At 39.8% G+C, this 24,868-nt stretch overlaps 1 protein-coding gene across 1 annotated transcript in view; it reads right to left on the minus strand.

Annotated features, from left to right (window-relative positions):
• LOC130218719 (transcriptional activator GLI3-like) overlaps nt 1–24,868 on the minus strand; it is a 300,195-nt gene that overhangs the window by 71,188 nt on the left and 204,139 nt on the right. The window contains 1 exon segment of the mRNA XM_056450972.1: nt 11,238–11,443. Within this exon segment, the coding sequence (XP_056306947.1) occupies nt 11,238–11,443 (206 nt within the window).

The following is a 24,868-nucleotide window of genomic DNA, read 5'->3' on the forward strand; positions in this document are numbered from 1 at the left end:
TTCTGGAGAAATTCTTATTTGTTTTATTTTGTCTTGATTAAAAGCAGTTTTTTTAAAAATCAGTTGCCTAGATAACCTAATTAACCTAGTTAAGCCTTTAAATGTCACTTTAAGCTGTATAGATCTTGGCCCACCCTGGCCCTACATCAGATAACGACAATTTCTTTTACAATGCGTTTCATAACTAAGAAAGCAGTATAAGTTGTGACTGTGAGCTTCAAAAAAACATATTTTGGCAAGCCAGGCTCGTTTACAATCTTGATTAAAGTATTCAGTTTTAATAATTTTAAACCCTTCAGGCTGCAAAAGATGAAAGAGAAACTAATTCAGCATAGAGCGCAGGTTTCTGTGCGCATCACGCGTCTGAGCGCGCATTACCGAACTCACTTCCCTTTTATATCAGTTCATGCAGTTGTAGCCTAATTCATACAATAGAAAGTCTTAAAGAACACAAACACTTGAGCAGCACTGAGTGGGATAATCGGGAGATGTATTGGGCCCACTTAAACATTATAGCATTTTTCTCACGGAAAGGGCTAATAATAAGTTCACTATCTGTTAATGACGCACAGAAATTGACAAATCACAGGTTCTTTCATTAGTGAAGTTCGTGCAAAGTGCAACATACAAAACTCAAACACGAGTGCAAAGCACTTTGTTGCAGTTTGTGTAAAAAAAAAAAAAAATCACTGTTTTGACACATATCCACACATAATCTAGCTTTCGCTTTGCTCTCTCTAAATGCGCATTCTTCTCTTGATGCTTCTGCTGCATGTCCCTAATCTGTATAAACAATATCGAGAAGTTAGTAACTGAACTCATTTCAATATTACTGACTCTACTAATTAAATATGAAAGCAGTGTAACGTGCTGTCGATTGATGTGTTGTCCTTTTCCCCGTATAAATCTCTCAAATTATCATTTGTGATCTCCTCTGTTATTGGACTTTTCAACTGACAAGGGAAAAAACGTCAAAAACATACTCAAGATATCTTAAACTGTTACTGTTCACTGTTGTGCTTAACGGTAGAGTAATGCAATATTGGAAATTCAGGATTCAATAAAGAATAGAATAAATATTGATAATTCAAGATGTTTCAGGGAGCAGGTCGACGAACACACACAGAGCTCTATGGTAAAGCACGCAAAACGCCATGTGTATTTTAATTAAAACATGCTATATGCGAAATAAACTCTGATTTATTTGCTATAAATGGTAATGTGTTAGCTACCTACCACTAACAAGTAGGCTAATATGCAAAGATGTGCTATTCAAAAATTAGTTTATGTTAGTTATAAAAAATACTAATGTCCATATTGGCTCTGATGCAAATTTATTTCTTATAATTTAGCTTTTGCCAGTCATAAATGATTAAATGTTTTAATTTTAGGGAATAAAAAGGTTTTTTTTATATTGTTTGTTAACTCTGTTATGGATGAATTTAGTAACGTGTAGAAATAACAATAAATCATAGCAAGAAAAATCCTAATGGGTAGTTACTAAATTGAAACTGAATTGACAGTAACAATATACAGTTTTACAACATTTTAGCCAAACATTCTACTTGCTATAAATGTTAAGATCAGATGATACTAATGAAATCAGGATTTAAATATTTTTAAATTGTCCAATATGTGATTAATGAAATATTCAGTTTTACTTTTGTAACTGTGGTAATAGTATTGACAGTTTACAGTTTAAAAATGTAAAATTAAAATATTTGTGAATTTTTTTTTTTTTTTAAAGAAAAGCAAAATAAAATATTTTTGATTGCACAATGATACATGATGGAAAAATACACTGACTAATTTGGTCATCAAGAAATCATGATCTTTGGTAATATAATCTTTGAAAATGATGAACACATTTTATAAATAATCAAAAATGTAACAATGTAGCATGTAACAATTTTTTTAAAGCTGAAAAAAGGACAAGGGATCTTGCTATGCAGATGATACTCAATTATATATTCCAACAAAACAAAACCTGATGAGATGTCTGAACTGTCTAAGCTAACTGTGTCACGGTACGTAGAAAACACAGATACAAAAAGGTAGGATCCAAATGCATTTAATGAAAAAATAATCGTGCAGCTAACAGAAAAACAACAGGGCATGCAAAAATCAAAGTATCAAAAGAACAATAATAAACAAAACAAGAAACTAAGGCAAGGTACGGGAACACAACACATGAACAACATACCACACAAAAACAAACGACTCAGTAACAACAAACGGGTGCAGGGTGTATAAATAGTCCAAACAATCATTAGTGACAGGATTCAGCTGTGTGTGTAATCAGTGGAAGTGAAACCTGGTGTATGTATAGTGGAATGAAGGGATCTGTAGTTCATGACTGAATTGTAGTTCACCGGCGATCTCTGTAGTCCTCAAATCGCTAGTGAACATGACAGTAACCCCCTCCTAAGGAGCGGATTCCAGACGCTACAAGACAATCCCGGAGGGAGGTGAAGCGGAGGCGGAACAGCGGGAGGGATGGAGGGTCTGAAACTTTAAATTATAATAAAACTGGAACATAACACTGTGAAGGAGCAAGAACAGGAGTTGCAGAAACCCTGGAGCATGGAACTCAGGTGGATCTGGAACATAGAATTGCGGTGGACCTGGACCATGGAAAGCAGGCAGATGTGGAGCATGAAGCTGCGGAGGACCTGGAGCATGGAACTCAGGCGGATCTGGAACATGGAGCTGCGGAGGACCTGGAGCATGGAGCTCAGGCAGATCTGGAGCATGAAGCTGCGGAGGACCTGGAGCGTGGAGCTTCGGAGGGCCTGGGGCGTGGAGCTGCGGAGGGCCTGGGGCGTGGAGCTGCGGAGGGCCTGGGGCGTGGAGCTGCGGAGGGCCTGGGGCTTGGAGCTGCGGAGGGCCTGGGGCGTGGAGCTGCGGAGGGCCTGGGGCGTGGAGCTGCGGAGGGCCTGGGGTGTGCAGCTGCGGACGGCCTGGGGCGTGCAGCTGCGGAGGGCCTGGGGCGTGCAGCTGCGGAGGGCCTGGGGCGTGCAGCTGCGGAGGGCCTGAGGCGTGCAGCTGCGGAGGGCCTGGATCGTGGAGCTGCGGAAGGTCTGGTGCATGGGGCTGTAGAGACCTTGGAACCTTACTTTCAGCAGACATCGGCGGCCATTCAGGAAGCTCAGGCGGCCATTCAGGAAGCTCAGGCGGCCATTCAGGAAGCTCAGGCGGCCATTCAGGAAGCTCAGGCGGCCATTCAGGAAGCTCAGGTGGCAGCGGCCGCAGTGACTGCAGTGGCTCTGGAAGCTCTGTTGGCAGTGGCAGCAGCTCTGGCAGTACTGGCGGCAGTGGCTCTGGCAGCGGCAGTGACTTTGGCGGTGACTGAGGATCTGGCACCTCGGAAGGTGACTGAGGATTTGGCAGCTCTGGGAAGTCACACGGCTCTAGCAACCATTCATGTATCTCAGGTGGCGGCTCCGGCATTTCTTGGGACTCAGGTGGCAGCTTTGGGAAGTCACACAGCTCTAGCAGTACTGGGATGTCACACGGCTCTGGCAACCATTCATGTAACTCAGGTGGCAGCTCTGGCCTTTCGTGGGACTCAGGTGGCAGCTCTGGGAAGTCACACGGCTCTGGCAGCACTGGGAAGTCACACAGCTCTGGCAACCATTCATGTAATTCAGGTGGCGGTTCTGGCCTTTCGTGGGACTCAGGTGGCAGCTCTGGCCTTTTGTGGGACTCGGGTGGCAGCTCTGGGAAGTCACACGGCTCTAGCAACCATTCATGTAACTCAGGTGGCAGCTCTGGCCTTTCGTGGGACTCAGGTGGCAGCTCTGGGAAGTCACACGGCTCTGGCAGCACTGGGAAGTCACACGGCTCTGGCAACCATTCATGTAATTCAGGTGGCGGTTCTGGCCTTTTGTGGGACTCAGGTGGCAGCTCTGGCCTTTTGTGGGACTCGGGTGGCAGCTCTGGGAAGTCACACGGCTCTAGCAGCACTGGGAAGTTACACGGCTCTGGCAACCACTTATGAAACTCAGGTAGCGGCTCTGGCCTTTCGTGGGACTCAGGTGGCAGCTCTGGTGACACTGGGGAGTCACACAATTCTAGTAGTCTTTCAAGTGGCTCAGAAAAAGCAGGTCGTGAACTTGACTGTCGGGGATAGGCACGGAGCTTAAGTTTGGCTCTCCTCCTCTCGCCCATGGATTGAACAGCAGGTCCCGCAAAAAATTCCTGCCGTTCACCTCTCAACCCTCTCTTCTGGGGGTTTTCCTCCTCCACATATGAGACCGAGAAGGGAGAGCCGACAACAAAAGTGCAAACTCCATGTATAAATATAGACCCCAGTCCTCCTCAAATGCTGGCATGTAAGAGCGAACTGGGTCTGAGAGTCCTCCTTGAAAAAACATCATCAAACACATATCGCTGTAGCTGCATCTTGGAGCCAACCGCAAAAACTCCTTCACATATTGCTCGATAGAGCGATTACCTTGACAAAGTCTGATAATTTCTTCATCTGCTGGATCCATGTCGACTGAGTCGTTCTGTCACGGTACGTTGAAAACACAGATACAAAAAGGTAGGATCCAAATGCATTTATTGAAAAAATAATCGTGCAACAGAAAAACAACAGGGCATCCAAAAATCAAAGTATCAAAAGAACAATAATAAACAAAACAAGAAACTAAGGCAAGGTACGGGAACACAACACATGAACAACATACCACACAAAAACAAACGACTCAGTAACAACAAACGGGTGCAGGGTGTATAAATAGTCCAAACAATCATTAGTGACAGGATTCAGCTGTGTGTGTAATCAGTGGAAGTGAAACCTGGTGTGTGTATAGTGGAATGAAGGGATCTGTAGTTCATGACTGAATTGTAGTTCACCGGCGATCTCTGTAGTCCTCAAATCGCTAGTGAACATGACAAACTGAGTGTATTAAAGATGTTAAAGACTGGATGACCAACAATTTTCTTCTCTTAAATTCAGATAAAACAGTCCCATGTCACAAATGTCTCCCATGTCACAAAAACCGCCTTCTTTCATCTGAGAAATATTGCGTTACAAAGTATGCTATCCATCTCAGGTACAGAAAAGTTAGTTTATGCTTTTATGACTTCTAGGCTGGATTACTGTAATGCTCTGTTTGCTGGCTGCCTAGCATCCTCTATTAATAAACTTCAGAATCAGAATGAGATCAGTTAGTGATCATGTAACCCCAATTTGATCCTCCTTACACTGGCTGCCTGTTAAGTTCTGTATTGATTATAAAAGGTTGCTTCTTACCTATAATGCTTTAAATAATCCAGCTCCTGTTTATCTAACTAACTTTCTGTCTTGCTACAATCCAACCCGCTCTTTAAGATCTCAAAACTCAGGTCTTCTGGTAGTATCCAGAATAACAAAGTCGAGTAAAGGAGGTTGAGCCTTCACATTAATGGCTCTTAAACTCTGCAATAGCCTTCCTGATAATGTCTGAGGCTCAGACACACTCGCTCAGTTCAAAACTAGACTAAAGACCTATCTTTTTAGTAAAGCATACACACAATGCATCGCATAATGGCATGATGCATGAGTGTGCTCCACGCAGGTGAGGGGGCTTGACAACCACCTGTAGAACACACTCCTCCTGTCTTAATGCAACAGATATTTTGTTAGAAACACTTCATATGCTTTACATGTTTGTTTCTATGTTTGCTTATATAACTACTATTTTTATTTATAACACTTTATTTTTGCTTGTTAATACACTATGAACAGCAGCTATGCTAATTTTTTTTTTTACTTTATTTCCACCTAAGGATACTCATCCGAGGCTTCCAGAGATTATGCAGCACCATTGATGGGATCTAAGACCTGTGAAAAAATAATGCCAAGGTTTCCATAATCCTGGACCAGGCCGTATCCTGAGCTGATGCTGTGGTGGTCATGTAGGCATGGAGTGCATGAGACTGATTCCTGAAAGACCACAGTGACAGACGAGTACCTGCATTAATCCTGTGGGCCAGCCTGATCACCTGCCAGTAACCTACTCACAACTGCAGTTCTCCACGAGGGACGTCCAGCTTTCTCCAGCCTCCGGCGCCTAGACTCCAGCTCCACACAGGAAGTTTGGCCAGAGGAAAGATGGTTGTGCCCAACAGAGCCTGGTTTATCTCTTGGGTTTTTTTTACCTTCACTTCATCAATTGGTGAAGTTTGTTCCTTGCCACTGGCTTGCCTGGATTGGGACTTGTGGAGCTGAGCATCAACGTATTTTCTCTTCAGTGTTTGAACTTTCAGCAGTGAAATTTAAACCACACTGAACTTACCCTAACCCTAACTTCAACTCTGAAATCTGGACTTTACTAGAACTTTTAAGCAGCTTTGACACAATCTACATTGTAAAATATATAATTAAACATGAATTGTTTATTGCAAAGCTCACAAATAAATGAATAGCGGAATAAATTAAACAAGCTAAGAGACAAGCTAAATTGGTGCAATTGTCATTCATTCACTAATTTTTTGCCTTAGTCTCTAATTTATCAGCGTTCGCCACAGCGGAATAAACCGGCAACTATTCCAGCATATGTTTTGCAGAGTAGATGTCTCTCCAGCCACAACCCAGTATCTGGAAACACCCATACACTCTCACATTCACACACACACACTCATACACTACAGCCAATTCAGTTTGTTTACTTTACCTGTAGCGCATGTCTTTGGATTGTGGGGGAAACCGGAGCACAGAGAGGAAACCCACACGAACACAGGGAGAACATGCAAACTCAAACTGACCCAGGGACCTTCTGCTGTGAGGTGACAGTGCTACCCACTGTGCCACCTTAAACTTATTTTTAAGGAAAGTATTTTTTAAATAGAAGTTGCTTGATAGCACAGCTGTCTTACTGTTCTTATGGCTCCTCTCTTTCTTTTCTTTACTATATATGCTACAGTACATGCAATTTTTACATAAGTATTATCACAAACAGAATGCTAAAAATTTCAATACAAGAATTGTATTCAAATTTAATTCAAGTACCATTAAAATTCCTTTCATCAAGATGTAAGACGTAATGGATTGAGACCTGAGAGTAAGAGTTGATAGTATTTTTGGCAGATGGTGAGTTCATTGCTAAATAAAAATCTTATCTTATAAAATATTTTCCCTTTTAAAGAGAACATGACAAGAAAATTTATTTCTTTAATGGGGTCCTATGAATAAAATTTAAGTATACCTAGGCATAGTCAAATAATAAGTGGTCAGTATATGAAAATGGCCATACCGTGAGCCTCAGAAACCATTGTTTTCTCGTTCTCATGTAAATTCGAAGAGTGTAAAATGCTGGTGAACAAAAGGCCAATCAAAACACAAAGCAGAATGTTACATGACTCACGGGGCATGCCCTCATCATTTGCATCCAGACCTGACAAGCAACCGCATCATCAGGAGAACACAGTCTCATATGTAATTCTGGGATCATTAATATGGATGCCTCAGTCTGCGTTTCTTAAGCCTCAACGTTTCCTAGTGAGACATCAATGATCATTTCTCTCCCTTAGTTTCTTTTAAGCTTATATTTTACTGAGCAATGACTGCACAAGACGTTTTCAAACTCTCTTCAGTGAGCGACCATGTTAGTGAGCTAGTTGCCGGCATGATGATCAGTGATCGACTCTTTTTTTGCATCATGATGAATCTCATCCTGTCCGGTAATGTTTGAAGCGAAGGATGGGTTCTCCTTTTTTCCGAATTTGACACCAAATATATGGGATTATTTCGTATCGACATCAATACGAACAGGCAAAAGATTCGAGTTGAAGACAATTCACATACTCTCTGTACTCTCACTCAAATTTTTTATTTTTTTTTGAGAATCAATAGTTTTAAACACCTTCAGATTTAAACCTCAGCTGGATGCTTTTATTCACTTAAAGCGGTTTCACACACTTCATGGAAGGCCATTTTCAAAAACCCATAACAGGGGCTATAAGACAACATTGTACATAAACAGTACTTTAGTAAAGTATAAAATTATATATTTAAAATAAAAGAACTACAATTTACAATTTTATGTTTAACATCAATAATATTGTACATTATTGTTAAATATATTACAGACCATTTACAATATATATATATATATATATATGTGTGTGTGTGTGTGCGTGTGCGTGTGTGTGTGTGTGTGTGTGTGTGTGTGTGTGTGTGTGTGCATAAAATGCAAAGTAACAGCTGACAAATACACAAGACTGACAGAGCTCCTCAATGCAAATATAAAATCAGTTTAGCTGCACAAAATGTTATGGCTAATTCCTGTCTTCTCCAGAAGAAATAAAAGGAGCAGATGAAAAGATGTCATCTGAGGCCTAGACTGAATGCATGAAAAATGCATCTCTGATTAGTTGTGTGAACCTAGGAAGAAATTCCAAATTAATTCGATGTGGGTATTATGTCTTAAGTAGTGAGGGAGGGGTTAGAGAGCTTCTTTAATTGTCTCTGTTGTTCCGCCCTGCTGTGGCTCTCGCATTGAGTGGTAATGTGCCTCGTTTCTCTGTTCATGTGCAAAAAGAGCTTAGTGGAATTTCTAAATGGGAGATGTTGGCATCAAATTTCAGGATTGTCGATGGGGAAAGACAGGGGCTTGAGCTTTCTGCATATGGGATATTAGAGTGGCTTTTTATTTATTTATTTTTTATGTATATTCACCCACAACATGATGTGCCACCAGAGCCAGGAGGCATTTTGCTGTTGAAGCATGTTGCAATCTGGGACAATGCATAAAACCGGCATTCAAAATGGCTGGAAGTATAACATACATATATACAGTTCGTAGCTTACATACACAAATGCATACACACACAAAAATAAATAACAAGCAAATAAACAAACAAACAAACAAATAAATAAAAAATGCTGCTTTAGGCTGGTTATGTCTTGCTTTTTTAGGATGGTTATTTATGTTACTTAAGAAATAACCAGCCTAAATCAGCACAATTTATTTATTTTTTTTTTTTATTTATTAGATTTTTTGTTCATTCTGCTAGCTGAAGCTGACTTTGATATAGTTGATTGTTCAAAAAATGTTTTACTTGTTAAGATGTAAGTTTGGGATACCATTATCCAAAACATATGATTAATTTTGGTCCTTTAGCATTTATAATTGAATTCAACAATTAAACTGAACTTTTATGTATCAATCCTTCAATAAGTGTGACTTTTGTGTGGTTTGTATACTGTTCTTAGTGGTTTTATAGCTGGATAAAGATAATATAAACATTCTCCCACACATCACAATAGGTCACTAAAAATAAATCAAACTTAATTTAACCATTAATAATGATCCACTTTGGACTGGTTGAGGTTATGGTCTTCCTTTGACAAATATGGTATATAGCAAAATTTAGCTGATGTGAAATGGTCCTACTATTTGATGCAGCTGCAGTTATCTGCGGTCTCTGAGAGAGCCCTCTGATTGCCCCACTTTGGTATTTGAGCTTAAGGCTTCAATTAAAAATCCTTGCTTGAGATGTTCTGTTGAGGCTGGTATACTGCAGATAGTTTTTTTTTTTTTTCAGCAAGCCCTGATGAACCTGTAAAGAATTTCCCAGTCCAACTTCACACAAGAAACTAAAATGGCTTCATGCACAAACCATTTCTACTTTCTCCTTTCCTCCCTTCTCACGCCCTACCTCTACCCTATAATGACCTCGAACTTTACCTCCTCTTATCATAGGAATTGATCAGTAGACTCATCTGATACATTGAATGTTAATCCCGAGGTCTGATGATATTATGGCCCATTTCTACACACTGGTATGGTACAGTACGGGTCACCTTTATCAGGCTTGCATTTCCACTGCTAAAAGGTTACAAATGGTACTTTTTTGGTGGGTGTGGTGTATGACAGAAAGTTTCAGTCGATGCCATTCTTACTCGAGAAAATGTCTACAGTAAAGCTTTACGGGTCGTTCACATATCAGATGAGAAGCACTTCTCACAAAACAGATGCTTTATACACATAAATACTTGTGTACAAATGTTCATTACTAATCTTTTTATGAACATGATTTGATTATAACTGCAGATCAATGATTACATAAAATAAATAAATAAATGCAACATATATGAACACATACTGCCCCTTACAGTCTCCTATAAGTTACCAATTACAGAAAAACTACACACAGCATACTGTAAGTGTAGTCTTTATTTTAAAAACAACACGAAACAATAGCCCAGTCAGTGCAAACCTCTCATCTGTATCTTTAATCTTCACCAGCACATGTAACCTCTGTTAGAGAGTAATTCCGTCATTCCGAGTTCATAATAGTCCAAAGGTGATAATAATAATTAAACATCGCAGTTTGTTTATGTTTCAGGTGGCTGAAACAATCATTTGCTCCTTTGTTTTTTCCAGCTTCTCTTTTGTTTCTTTGCGTGTCAGTCTCTTGTTTGTTTATTTCTGACAGGATCAGATGTCAGAAGCACTTCAATAATCACACGCACGTTATTATCATCAGCTCAAGAAGTTTGTTATTTCAAATATAGACCAGCAGCGAGCGCAAGCAAGAAAGCGAAACCGCTCACGCTTTAGACGGTCTTGTAAACAACTACGGGGCACAGGGCAGATTCTTCTCTTCTTCTTGACTTTGTGGTTGTTCATCAAGACAAAAACAAGGTTTGTTTAAGCTCTGGTCGACCATGGCTTGTTATTATATGTATATATATTGTTACTGTGTAATGTCTCGGCTGTGTATTTAAAACATGACAGTTCCTTTGTTTTCATTCTGGCTTGTTGCATGAGTGAGTTACGTATCTCAGTAAGTCAATAGCATCCAGTTGCGCGTCTCTCTCTGCCTTTTGGTACTCTTTTGTTGTGCTAGGTACTCTTTGCAAAGGGTCCTCAAAAAGTGGTACGGTTCGCTTTTAGGTACCTTTTGAAGGTGGAAATGGCCATAAAAGCATACCGAATCGTACCATACCGTACCACTCAGTAGAAATGGGCCATTAGACAATGACTGGAGAGTGACCACAGCCAAATGATCGAACTAAAAAACAGTTTCAGAGAGAACTAAAAGAGAGAAATTACATTTTTTTCCAGAGAGAAGTGCCAAAGACAAATAAACTGCTAAAATTGTAAATAAGAGATATGCTTTGGCCACATAACCAGAATGTCAAACCCATAATTAGACAAAATTATAGACAGAATGATAAACAGATATATTTAGAAAATTAGAAGGAATATAGTGGGTAAAAAACAAGTCTTAAAGATACTCACTATCTGCAGGACTAAGGCCCCTGGCAGCAGAGACCATGGACAAAGAGGGACTGCTGTGCAAGGAGCGTATGTAGTCCATGTAGGGGTTAATGTAAGGATGTGAAGGGTTAAAGGGTGAGTCTGTCCCCATTGAAGGGTTCCGGTGCGGTGAGATCCGGATGAGGGAGATATCAGAAAATGTCGGGCTTGCTGCCAGTGCAGGAGGCCTGGAATCAGAGATGAAGAAAAGCATTTAAGCACCTTAGGATTCTTTTTCATACAGTGTTTTCTTCCACTCATTCAGCAGAGTGAGATCTTCCAAGTCTTTGGGTTTATTTGCAAAATGTCATATTAACTCTGTATGTACATGCACACATTTAGAGGGAAGCATAAAAGAAAACAGAGCTTCGCGCAAGCCACAAAAGCTCGGCATGTGATCTATTCATTCTGGATCCCTGCTCCAGGTCTAGCAACTGCACAGAATGGTGTAGGAGCTTGAGCAGGAAATGAATGGTGACACTATCTATCGGCCTCCATCTGCAGGGCCAAATCACAGAATGAGCGGGAAGGGAAAAAGGCCAAGCTAAATACCAACTGCTACCCTCGCAGACATTTCCTAAGATCAAAGCCAGCTTTCAACACATCATATTTTAATCAGACAGAGACGGCCAGGAATTCTCAGTGCTACCCACAAAGCTTTTGTATATTTTCTTGAGATGATGACTGACACTCAGTCTGCTGAGGGTTCTGTTGTTGTTGTTGTTGGCTTAAACAGCCCCTATTCAACTATTACTCTTTATTTTTCTTTTAACAGGACTGTCAGTGTGGGATAACCTGACATAGGATAAGGAAAGTCAAATACTTGTTGGTTCTTCTCTATTAGTAATAGAGAAATTAAGGAATAAAGGGTTAAAGAAATAATTAAATAGATTATAGGTAATCATTACCAACACTAGACATTTGTGAAAACTCTGAAAATGTTTGGCAAATGTTTGTATTTAAAAAAAAATAACTAATGTTACAATCAGAGATATATGAGAAAGTCAAGACTCTTTCTTTGAAGAGTCAGGTGCATCTAATTATTACACTCTATAACTTGTCCACTCTGGATTCTCTCCCATTGACCTCATGAGTCTTCTCGAGTTTGGCTTGTTTCTAATACTGAAGAACTATAGCAAAAGCAACAAAGCAACTTTTTAAAGTATTATTAATTCGATCATGAAAATTCTTCATTTTTTGCAAGGCATGTTGTCATGAAGTGTGTTGAAACTCTAAATAAATGGTCTGAATATATATATATATATATATATATATATATATATATATATATATATATATGAAGACGTGGCCAATGAAGACAGAGTTGTAGTAAAGTTGATCCTTCACTGCCAATTTCTTCATTGTAATCTGCATTGAAAACTATAAGAAAAAACAATCATGTGTTCATGTGTTGACTGACACTGCAATATAAGTTACCATTTTACACTAACTAATATTAGTGATCACAATGTCTAACAGAATTACTGAAAGATTATACACAATGCAAAACAAACTGTTTTGGCAACTTATCAAACATCATATCTTAAACAAAATAATTATTACTATATATAATATATCAAGTCTAATGTCATATATATTAACTCATGACATTGGATCTATTATGCCTTTAAGTGGATGCAATGGATTCTCAGAAAGATACCACATCAAGTCTGTCTCATTGTTTTCATGCAGAGCCAGGAGCACTAACAGGATTTGTCACATGAAACAAATATATATATATATATATTTTTTTTTTTAACAAATGAAGGAGATTAAGGAAACGTGATAATGAACTTCACAATTTTATTAACAATTTGCAAAAAAAAAAAAATTAAAGCAGATATTTGAAATTAAAATTTTTTAAGGACAACACACTCTCCGCCTGACCTTCCCTTAGGTCACTATAAACATGTAATGCCTGTTTAACACACACTCCATCTGCAGTGCATTTATGTCATGCCCATGGTGAGGATGTGCCAGTTTCACCATATCAGAATTTGTAATTAGCTTTCAGAAGATCTAAGGTAAACTGCTTGGGTGCTACAAGCTAGTTTAAACTACTGAAGAAACAATCACACTCTTGTGTCTTATAAAAAATTGCACTTAAAATATGGCCCCTATTGCCCAAACTGAACATGTCTGCGCACACACTTTCAAGATGAAGCATTTATAACTATCCAGACATCAGATGAGGGCTGCAATGATTACTTATCTCCTATCATGGTACTTTACTACAAAAATCAATATCTGCAATGGCAGCTTTCATACTGCAACAAAATCAATTGCCCTCAGCAGTGAAATGAGAGAAAACTAATAGTAGCAAGCCTAACATGAACTTTACTGAATGTAAGCTGCCCTCAGACCTGTTATGTTTTAAAACACCTTTCAGTACCTTTAATAAACACTTAATCTGAACACTTCCAGACCAAATAGTTGTAACGCACAAATCAGGACCTCAACACGGGCCTACAAGGACAGACGTTGATAAGTCAAGCCCACCAAACTGTTCCCAGCAAAAAATAAAAACTTTGTGATGGACAAATCTCTACATATGTCCATTTTGGTTAGATTGCACACTTTCCCACGAGCATATCAATACGTACTAATGCATGCCTACCAATGTACGGTGTTTCGCCACTTCCGGGGTCTAATCGGGCCTTGTCGGGGCTTTATCAGGGCCAACATGATTGTATTTATGAGTGAGGTAAAGACAAAAAAAAAATTGTGGCAAAATGCATATTTCATACATACTAGTTGTGCAATAGTACATGAAATTAGACACAAAGAAAGAAAGAAAGAAAGAAAGAAAGAAAGAAAGAAAGAAAGAAAGAAAGAAAAAAGAAAGAAAGAAAGAAAAGTACAAGATAGTATAGCTGCTGATCAGTTGAATATAGAATTTCCCTTAAATGTCTACTTTTCTTTTAAGCAATCCTTAATATTAGGATATATATTTACCTAGAACAAATAGCCTAATATAGCATAATAATCAGGTAAATTGGTTAAATAATGATGTGATTCGAAACAGGTGATGTCAAAAGGTAATGTGTAATTATGATTTCGTACAAAATGAGCATCCAAGAAAGGTCTAGTCCTTTTGGAGCAAAGAGGGATTAAGAATTGCTAGTTTGCTAACAAATATGAGAAAAAATTATTGAAATGTTTAAAAACAATGTTCCTAAAAAAGATGGGAAGACATTTAGATATTTCACATTCAACAGTGCATAACATAATCAAAAGATTCAAGGAATCTGGAGTATTTTCAGTGCGTAAAGGACAAGGGGGCAAGTCTAAGCTGAACTATCGTGATTTCCGATCCCTCAGGCAGCACTGCATCGAGAATTGTCATTCATCTTTAAGCAATATCACCACATGGGCTTAGGACTGCTTTGGCAAACTTTTGTCAAGTACCACAATACCCAGTTACATCCAGAAATGCCAGTTAAAACTGTACTGTGCCAACAGGAAGCCCCATGTTAACAGTGTGTGGGGGGTGGAAGCCGTGCGCTCCAGACCAAAGAAGAAGAAAGAAGGCTGGGTCTGTCATGGTATGGGGTTGTGTCAGTGCCCTTGGCAAAGGTAACTTGCACTTTTGTGGTGGCACCCTTGATGCTGGAAAGTACACAATATGCTGCCTTGTTTTCCAGGGACTCCCATTCATATTTTATCAAGAGAATGCAAAACTGCATTCTGTGCACATTACAGGGTCCTGGCTGTAGAGAAAGAGGATACAGGTATTCTCTATACATTTTCCATACTGTCAAACCTTTTCTGATTTGGGTCCCCATTTCTATTAATTAAAATTGGCCCAATTATTAAGTAGTCTAATTAAATTTGATGTTTCAAATATGCTGATTTAAATACATGTAATTTAAAAAATAATTAATAAAATGTTTCCTAAAACATGTTTGGCAATATTCATTGACGTATCCCCTGCCCCCCACACTTTTTTGGTGCCCTTGTAACCAAACCATTACAGTAACTAACTGTCCTGCGAGACATGACATTTCGTTCCTCTGTATGTTCACACATGTAGCACAATGACATTAAAGCTCGACTTGACTTGACTTGACTTGACTTGACTTGACTTGACTTGACTTGACTTGAAGGAAGTCTGGTCACCTGACAGGTAGGCAATCGGCTTGAGGTCTGGGAACTTTGGCTTATTGAATGGTCAAAGACTGTCAATGTTTCTTGTGTATATGAATGTTAAAGTGAAGGAGGAATATGGGCCTAACCTAACTGTCTGTGGATCTTTGGTCAGGAATTCATTACCTTTATTGTCATTACCATTACATTATTCATTTTCCCATTCCAGTTGGCTATCAGTCAGTCAAGAATAAGATAGATAAAACACTGAATTATAGTCAATGAAAAGTATCCTCACATAGTTTCTTCAGCATCCAAGGTGAAATAATTATGTTTTTTAGAGCAGCAGTGCTTGTGTATTTTTTTAGAGCTATTAGCTCTGTATGTGAATTGATGAGGGCTGAAGGTGTATAGATGCTGGGTTTGATGTTCTGCGGCACCAGGCTTTTAAAGCACTTCCTAATAACTGGGTTAGTGCTACTGAATGATAGTTGTTGAGGTCCTAAATTGCTGTTTTCTTTAGTAGCGGGATATTTGTAGTTGACTTTAGGTAGGTATGGATGGTGGCTGTTTTTGTGGACAGGTTGAAAAACTTTGTGGGTGTGTGTGTAGAGTGACTATTTATTTCTCTCTCTCTCTTTCTCTCTGTCTCTTTCTCTCTTCAAACTGGGCAAATAAACAATTAAGTTCAATTGTCAATGACACAGTCTTTCTGTATAGTGCTTTTGTAGTTGCTGAGATGCTGCTTGCCCTGTCGTTGTGGGTGAAGTGGTACTTAACCTCTTTTTTGTACTTTGCTTTCACACCCTTGATAGCTCTTTTTAGGTTAGCTCTGGCTGCACTGTAGAAGGATTTGTTTCCACATTTGAAGGCTGCATTGCATTCTTTTAAGAAGGTCCTAACCTCTCCAGTCATGCAGAGCTTCTGGCTGGTGTAGATCCAAAGAATTTTTCAAAGGTGACATTTTCAACACAGTTAATACAGCAAAATATTATTAAAACTGGCATAAGAAGCAGCAATAAAACTGCATAAGTCGTCGTCACTGGGCATGCTTAGCTTAACTGGGCAGGAATCAGCTGAACTTTTGAATTTCTGCACTTGTGTTCCACATATATATGGACAACTTATTTTTGGCACAAGTAACTTGGAGACAAAAACAACAACTATGCACTTGGAGTTCCTTTTGTGTGTGGGCGATTTAATTTTTGCACTGTACCCTTCAAACAAGCTACTGGGCCATGAACACAGCGTCACCTTAGAATTATAAGGTTCTATCTGACATTTTTGTCAAAATTTTGTTATCGACATATTCTTATTAAATGACAACTTATTTTCATTATGGGATGTTTTTTACAAGTTGTTTACATTAAGACTTTTTATTTAAAAACAAATGTTACACACATACTGTTTGCTATATGGGATGCAAAATATTTGAAACTCAATATCTCAAAATCATTCAGAAAGCAGATAGAACCTTATAATTACAAGGTGACAATTAATGCATGAGCTTGAACAAGACTGATGTAGCGATTGAATGAAGAAGATGCACATTTGTAGCTGGACAGAAGCACTCCTTAAATGTAGTGCAAGTAAGCTCTGCACAATTAGTAAAGATGTAGTGTTTTAAATCGACTGATATTGCAACAGTGTTGTCAATTGACTGTAGCGGTTTTAAATATTTTATGAGAGTGGAACACTCCCTGTGTCATGGTCACACAATGAAAACAAGGATGGTTATCTCTTTTCATCAATTTATTCAAAACAATGTGGATTGTTCAACAGGAAAAGCAGGTAAGTGATATTCTTGGATAGAGAGCAGTCTAATGACCAGTTCACAATGTAAACGAGGATCTTTATTCAACCATCAGAGTATAAAGTCACTTCCCTTAATCACAGATTGTGCATACACAGGTTAGGAGAAACATCCAAGGGAGAAGGGAAACATCCACAGATGAAGGCGAGCACAGGAGAAGGTGAGGTGAACCATCTGACTTCGATTCGGTATAATTAGTATTCTGGTGATTGTGCACGGTTGTGGTGAGAGGTGGCTGGAGAAGGAGAGTGATGATTGGAGCTGAGGAAACGAGATGGTGAGGGAGAATGATGATTGGAGCAGCAGGAACGAGCCGGGGATGTGACAGTACCCCCCCTCCACGGGTGACTCCAGGCAACCTGGACCGGCGGCGGGGCTGGCCACGTCCGCTAGGAGCAGGTCGATCTGGATGCTGGCAATGGAATTTGTCAAGGAGGGTAGGGTCTAGAATGTCACCTTGGGATGTCCATGACCTCTCTTTGGGATCAAATCCTTCCCAGTCGACTAGATATTGAAGGTGGCCATTCAGCCGCTGGGAGTCGAGAATCTCTTTGACTTGATAGACGTTGTCAGGGATAATTTCAGCTTGCTCGGGAGGTGGGGGGGGGGGTGGTTCGGGGTCTGTGGAGGGAGGAGAAACAGCGTCAACATAGGGTTTGAGCAGATACATGAAAGGGTGCAATACGGTATTGAGGAGAGATGTTGAGACGGAAGGTGACTGGGTTGATTTGGGAGTGCATGGTGAATGGTCCAATTTAGCGGGGACTCAGCTTGTGGTATGGTAGACTGAGGCAGATGTCCCTGGTGGAAAGCCATACCTTTGGGGAGACGATGACAATTGGTGGCATTGGTATACCTCTGTACTGCCTGCTGCAGGTGGACATGAGCTGAGTCCCACACCCTCTCGCTCTCTCGGAACCAGTGATCTACCGCGGGCACTTCAGAGGTCTCACCGGACCATGAGAACGGGAAGGTTGGTATCCTAAAACACATTGAAAGGGTGTTAGACTGGTGGAAGATTGTCGAAGGGAATTCTGTGCATACTCGGCCCATGGTAGATACTGGGTCCAGGTGTTCTGATGTTGCGAGCAGTACGTCTGGAGATAGCTGGAAATTTCTTAAATTTTACACTCTGTCTGATCGTTCGTCTGGGGGTGATAGTCAGAGGATAGACTGATGGTAGTGCCTAGAAGTCGGAAGAATGCCCTCCAGACCCTGGAGATGAATTGTGGACTCCGATCTGATACAATGTCCTCGGGGGGCCCGTAATTCCGAAAGGGAATAGATGGAGAGTCCAGGGTTAACCAGACCGCTGCTATAGTATAGCACCAACTCCGGCATCAGCTGCGCCGACATCTATAACAAAGGGCTGCAGTGGTGAACACTTTCTTGAGGTGGTTGAAGGCTTGGCGTGCTTCAGGGTTCCAGGTGAGCGAACGCAGTCCAACTTTCAGGAGGGAGGTTAAGGGTGCGGAGAGAATACTATAGTTCTCAATAAACCATCAATAAAAGTTGGTCAATCCCAGAAACCTCTGCCACTCTTTTAGAGTTTTAGGTTTGTTCCACTGGGAGAAGGCATCCACTTTGCCTCTTTCCATGCTGGCCCCCTCAGCGGAGATCACGTACCCGAGGAAGGAGATCAAGAATTGATGGAACTCACATTTTTCAGCTTTCAGTTAGAGATGATTCTCTCTGAGATGTTTGAGGACTCTTTGAACATGAGATTGATGTTCTGCCAGATTACGGGAATAAATTAGGATATTATCTATGTAAACTATAGCAAAATGATGGAGGAAGTCTCTGAAGATCTCATTCGTCAAACTTTGAAATATGGAAGGACTGTTAGCTAGGTCATAGGGCATCACCTGGTACTTATAGTGACCGGAGGGAGTGATAAAAAAGCCTTTTTCCATTCGTCCCCCTCCTGAATATGGATAAGGTTGTACGTGCTTCAGAGGTCAAACTTGGTGAAGAGGCGGCTTTGCGGAGCTCCTCCAAAGCAGCCAGAACCAGAGGCAATGGGTAGGTGAATTTGATTGTGACTGCATTCAGGACCCTTAAAAATATATACAAGGCCTTAGTCCTCCATCCTTCTTGGCAACGAAGCAGCTTGACGTGGCTGGGGAGGTTGATGGTCCGATGAACCCTTGACTGAGAGCCTCCTTGATGTCATCCTCCATCGCCTTGTGCTCAGGATGGGATAAGAGATAAATCCTTCCATGCGGTAGTTTAGCGTTAGGCAGCAGGTCGATACTACATTCCCAGGACTGATGTGGGGGTAACTGTGTGGCTCGTTCCTTGCTGAAAAAGTTGAGATGAGTGGTGTAGATGGACGGGACGGGGCATTTGAAGAGGGAGGTAAGTTTTCCATTGAAATGGAGTGAACAGGGTCCAATGCGGAGTGTGAACAACAGGGGAAGCAATGTGGACATTTGTGGTGCATGCGGAGCTCCAGCCATTCGTCTCTGGTGCTCCAGTTAATGTCAGGCTGATGTTCGGCAAGCCACGGTCTGCCCAGGATGACATCCACCTTAGCTCGGGGGAGAATGAGTAGGATTAATCTTTCTCAATGATGATGGGGGACTGGATGATGACTTCTCTGGTACGCAGAGAGATTTTACCATTGCCTAATGGTGAGTCCTGAATGGTGGTTATTTTGTACAGAGTTTCATTACGTACTGTAGATATATGATGTTGGGCGATGAAGTTTGAAGAGATGAAATTGCCAGCCACTCCGGAATCCACCAGCACATTTATGGAGATGATACGAGAATTCACAATTAATTGAGCTTGAATATGGGGTATTCGTGACACAGATGGAGTTGATGTGACTTTACTCACTAGGCGAGGCGAGCGGACTGGGCAGGCTGAGATGAGATGGTTGGATTCTCCATAGTACAGGCAGAAGTGTAGCACATCTGTCACATCCTAATGCGTAGCAGCCGTTCGGCGGACTCAAGGCGGTAGGCATCAGTGATCATGGGTTCTTCCAGGTCTGGTGGTGGAGATGGAGCTCTAGTCGGTGAAATAGGGTAAACAGATGAAGAGGATGGACAGGCAGAGAGGTGCTGTGACACACTGATGGCTTTCTTACTAAAAGTTTCTAGGTTGGCGTTGTCATCATAAATTACCATCTGTTTATGAATTTAAGGCTTTAAACCTTTCTGGTAAGCAGCGAGGAGGGCCACTTGATTCCAGCCTCTGCTAGTGGCGAGTGCACGGAATTGCAATGTAAACTCATGAATGGTGGAGTTACCATGCTTCAGGTTTATCAGTTCGTCGTGTACAGATAGTGGAGTGAGTGGTACAGCAAACACCTCTTAATAGTGACTCAGGAAAGACTGGTAGGTTGACGCCATCATATTCTTGGATGGAGAAAAGTCTAGTAACCAGTTTACAATGTAAACAAGGATCTTCATTCAACCATCAGAGTATAAAGTCACTTCCCTTAATCACCATCTGACTGAACCATCTGACTTCGATTACAGCCGTTGTATGACTGGAAAACGTGAGTCTTTATAGGGGACTGGTAATTGCTGGTGCAGGTGTGTAATTAGTATTCTGGTGTAAGGATGGCTATATCTCTCCATAATATGAAACCCTGAAAACTGTTATGGAACTCCACACGAGACAAGACCATGTGATTGGTCAGGCACTAAAACAATAAACTTTCTGATCTGAGAAGAAGATCAAGAAACCAGCTGTTCAACTGTTCTATTCAAATCAACCTGAGACAGTTGACAATAGGCTGAAAACACCTCACCAGGGGGGAATGCGAGAAAGTTCACCCTTCTCCTTTTACCTCAAGCTCCCCTTCTTGACCTAAGTTCAGGGCACATTTCCACATAAAATGTCCAAGGTTTTAATTTGGTGTATCTTGTAGCCTTATATTCATGTTTGGTCTCATTTTAAATGTCTCTGTGTGATTGGTAAAGTGGTCTTAATTTCACCATAATATTTCACTGGTATATGTTGATTTGGTTTTTGGCTTTGATAAAATCTCTGCCAGATGCTCCCCCTTCTAGAGATGATTAACACTTCAAATTCACCAGGCCAGGGTCTCTGTGACGCTTCTATTGTCTTAAATTTATGGCTGTTTGTTCTGAGTTGAGTATTTAAATGAAATGTGGACAAATATCATTGGGATCTTGTAGCCAAGACACCTCATTGCAGCATCTGTGAGAATTATGCTGCAACGTACTTCTCTGATCAGGTATGCATCTCTAATTTTTTTATTTATCTTTGAGTAATGGATGTTGTATTTTTACAGTATCATATCTGAATTGGCTTTCTGATCGTTTTATTATGTAATTGGCATAATACAATTATACCTGACAAATAAAATGTTAAATTTTGATTCATTCTGAATTCTCCTAAAATCTTTTTATATCCAGTAATTAAGTGGAGTCTGCGCTACCTTTATGTTTGACATAGTTACTTGATTAATAGGCGCATTTGACTGTGCGAAGCCCTTTTGGCACGACAGCATGAAGATCTTTTAATCATCTAATCACCGAAAGTAGCAAGATACATGGGCTTGGCTAAATTTTCTATTGTTTTAGGAATGAGTGAGCAGTTTGAAACCAGCCTATTTGAATATTAGTTAATCCAGCACCCTCTGACTAATTTCAGAGTGTCAACATACTGTCCGTGAGAAGACATGCAAACCCGGGGCGTGAAACTCTGTGTGGCGTTTAGTCCCTAATGAACGTATAACTGAAGAGTAAGGAATAGGATATAAATTAAACCTCTAAATTAAGTCATAAATTATGAATGTGATCCGTTCTTACAATTCGAAATACAGTCTAAATTTGACGGTCACTTAAATTGGAGTCAGATTAAATTCGGAATACAAATAAATTCTAATAAATAACAAAATTCTTTTCAGAAGCATTAAGCTTACATGCATTTAACCTTCAACTATGCTGTTAGTTTCGCCATTGGGCTATTAGATGGACTTCTACACCAGTGATTGTGCACGGGTGTGGTGAGAGGTGGCTTGAGGAAGAGAGCGATGATTAGAGCTGAGGGAACGAGATGGTGAGGTAGAATGGTGATTGGAGCAACAGGAACAAGCTGAGGATGCGACACCCTGATGCTCAGAACATCTTTTTTTTAAATACCAGTTTTCTTTTGTGTTACTTTTTTACAGCTTTAAAAAAAAAACAGCTTTTGTTATAATAAATTTTTGTTAATGTATAAATGTTATTTTGTTTGTCTCGTGCCATAATTTAACTTAACTGTTAAAAAGATACTTTGAGACATATTGTGAGGATGTGAGGCAATACAGCTTTATTGGTAATTTGGTGAAATCACAGTGAGCTGTCTGCAAGTTATTTTAGGTCACTGGAGATGATTAAACTGATTGCATACAGGGGTGAGACACAGGTGGAAAAATGAACATTAAGAAATGGTGGAAACTAGAACAAAGGGATCACATGATGAAAACCAACACACATGGAAAATAAAAACATGGGGAAAGATCACATGACAAAAACATGGAACACAGAACCTGACAGATAGTATGTCCATCTATAGGAAGGCTCTAAAATCCGCAAGGGTTGAGTCCCTTGGCAAACTTATAGAAAATAACCATAACAATGCTAGATTTTAATTTAATACATTGCTAAACGAACAAATTAGGGATCATCATCTAAACAAAAAGTCCCACTGCAAATTAGTAATGATGACTTTGTGAATTTTTTTTGTAATAACATAGAAGACTTCAGACAGAAAATAAAAGATGATAACATTTATGCACCGTCTTACAGTTCATTAAGCATTTAGCTACATCATAATAATCTACAGTGCTTCAAAGTTATAGGACAGGAAGAGCTAGATAAACTTGTAAATATGTCTAAACTAGCTACATGTAAGCTGGACCCAATTCCAACAATATTATTACTGAGAGTTGCCAAGACCAAGTCCAAGACCTGTGAAGTGATGATGGCAACCATCGAGGATTTCGAGGACAACACATGCACTTAATACACAAATACTATTCACTGAACACACATAGACATCACCTACAGTTGAAGTCAGAATTATTATCTCCCCTGTTTATTTTTCCCCCAAATTTTTGTTTAACATTGTGAAGATTTCTTCAACACATTTCTAAACAATAGTTTTAATAACTCATTTCTAATAACTGATTTGATTTATCTTTGACATGACAAACTTTGACATTTCAGTACATAATATTTTACTAGATATTTTTCAAGACACTTCTATACAGCTTAGTTACATTTAAAGGCTTAACTAGGATAATTAGGTTAACTAGGGGGGTTAGGGTAATTAGGAAAGTTTAATAATGGTTTGTTCTGTAGAAAATCTATCGAAAAAATACATCTTAAACGGGCTAATAATTTTGACCTTAAAATGGGTTTTAAAAAATTAAATAATGCTTTTTTTTTTTTTTTTTTTAAAGGGGGGGGGGGGGGGGGGGCTAATAATTCTGACTTCAACTGTATATACAATATAACTGCAGATTAAGGGGCCAATCACATCGAAAGTGCTTTTCCTTTGTAAAAAAAAAAAAAATTATGCAGCGGATGCCTTTCCAGCTGCAACCGATCACTGGGAAACACCCATACAGTTTCATTCACACATACACTACGGACGGTTTAGCTTACCCAATTCACTTAGGCCGCATTTACACTGCACTGTTCAAGTGATTCAATTCCGATTGTTTTCTTGCATGTGGCACAGATCGGATTTTCACCTGTCAATGCGAGTGACGCGTGATTAAAAACCTGTATCGAATATCGTCAAATCTGACACTTTCTTTTCAAAACAGACTACAGCAGAGTCCCAAACCTTAAATCTCATACAAAAGGACTTAAACAGCTTTTATATTGTCATATAGCACAGGTATTTAAGCATGTTAACGAGAACAAGAGAGCGCAATGTCCGCCACGTAACCAATATAAACTAATATAAAACTAGTGCATACATCACATGCATAAATCACGCCATGGATATGACATTAAGATGCCTAAAGGTTTTTTAAAAAAGCCTATATATCAAAAGAAGATGGACAAATAAAAACCTTTTTTTCTGTCATAAAGTATTGTAAAACAGCTTGTCAAAAGCTGCGAACAGATTACATACAGGAATAGAAAAAAGAACGCTCTTTAATTATCAGCTGTTAGTCAGCAGCCGCTCTTTTTTCCTGGTCATTGCGAATCTGCCGTGTGCTGTGTAAATGCCGACAATCGGATACGAGTCACTTTTAAAAGATGATGTAAGCAGCTCATCAAACAAATCGGATACAGTCACAACATCGGAATTGACTATCAAGATCTGCAGTGTAAATGCAGCCTTATAGCGCATGTCTTTAGGCTGGTAGGGAAAACCGGAGCACCCGGAAGAAAACCCAAGCGAACACAGGGAGAAAATGCAAGCTCCACACAAAAATGCCAGCTGACCCAGCCAATGCTTGAACCAGCAACCTTCTTGCTGTGAGGTGACATTGCTAATTTTTTTTAAAAAATTTGAATGTAATGCAATAATGTGCACCTCTTGTAAAGCTGCTTTGAAACAATAATTATTGTGAAAAGCGCTATACAATTAAACTTGAATTGAATAAAACATTTAAATGTTTTTCAGTGATGTTTGAACTGTGCAGTAATTTTATAAGATTGCAAAGATTTATTTTTTACTTGATATAATTTTATTTGTGTATCTTGAAATGAATATATACAGTTGAAGTCCC

This window comes from Danio aesculapii, chromosome 24 (genome assembly GCF_903798145.1).
Source record: "Danio aesculapii chromosome 24, fDanAes4.1, whole genome shotgun sequence".
Lineage (NCBI taxonomy): Eukaryota > Metazoa > Chordata > Actinopteri > Cypriniformes > Danionidae > Danio > Danio aesculapii.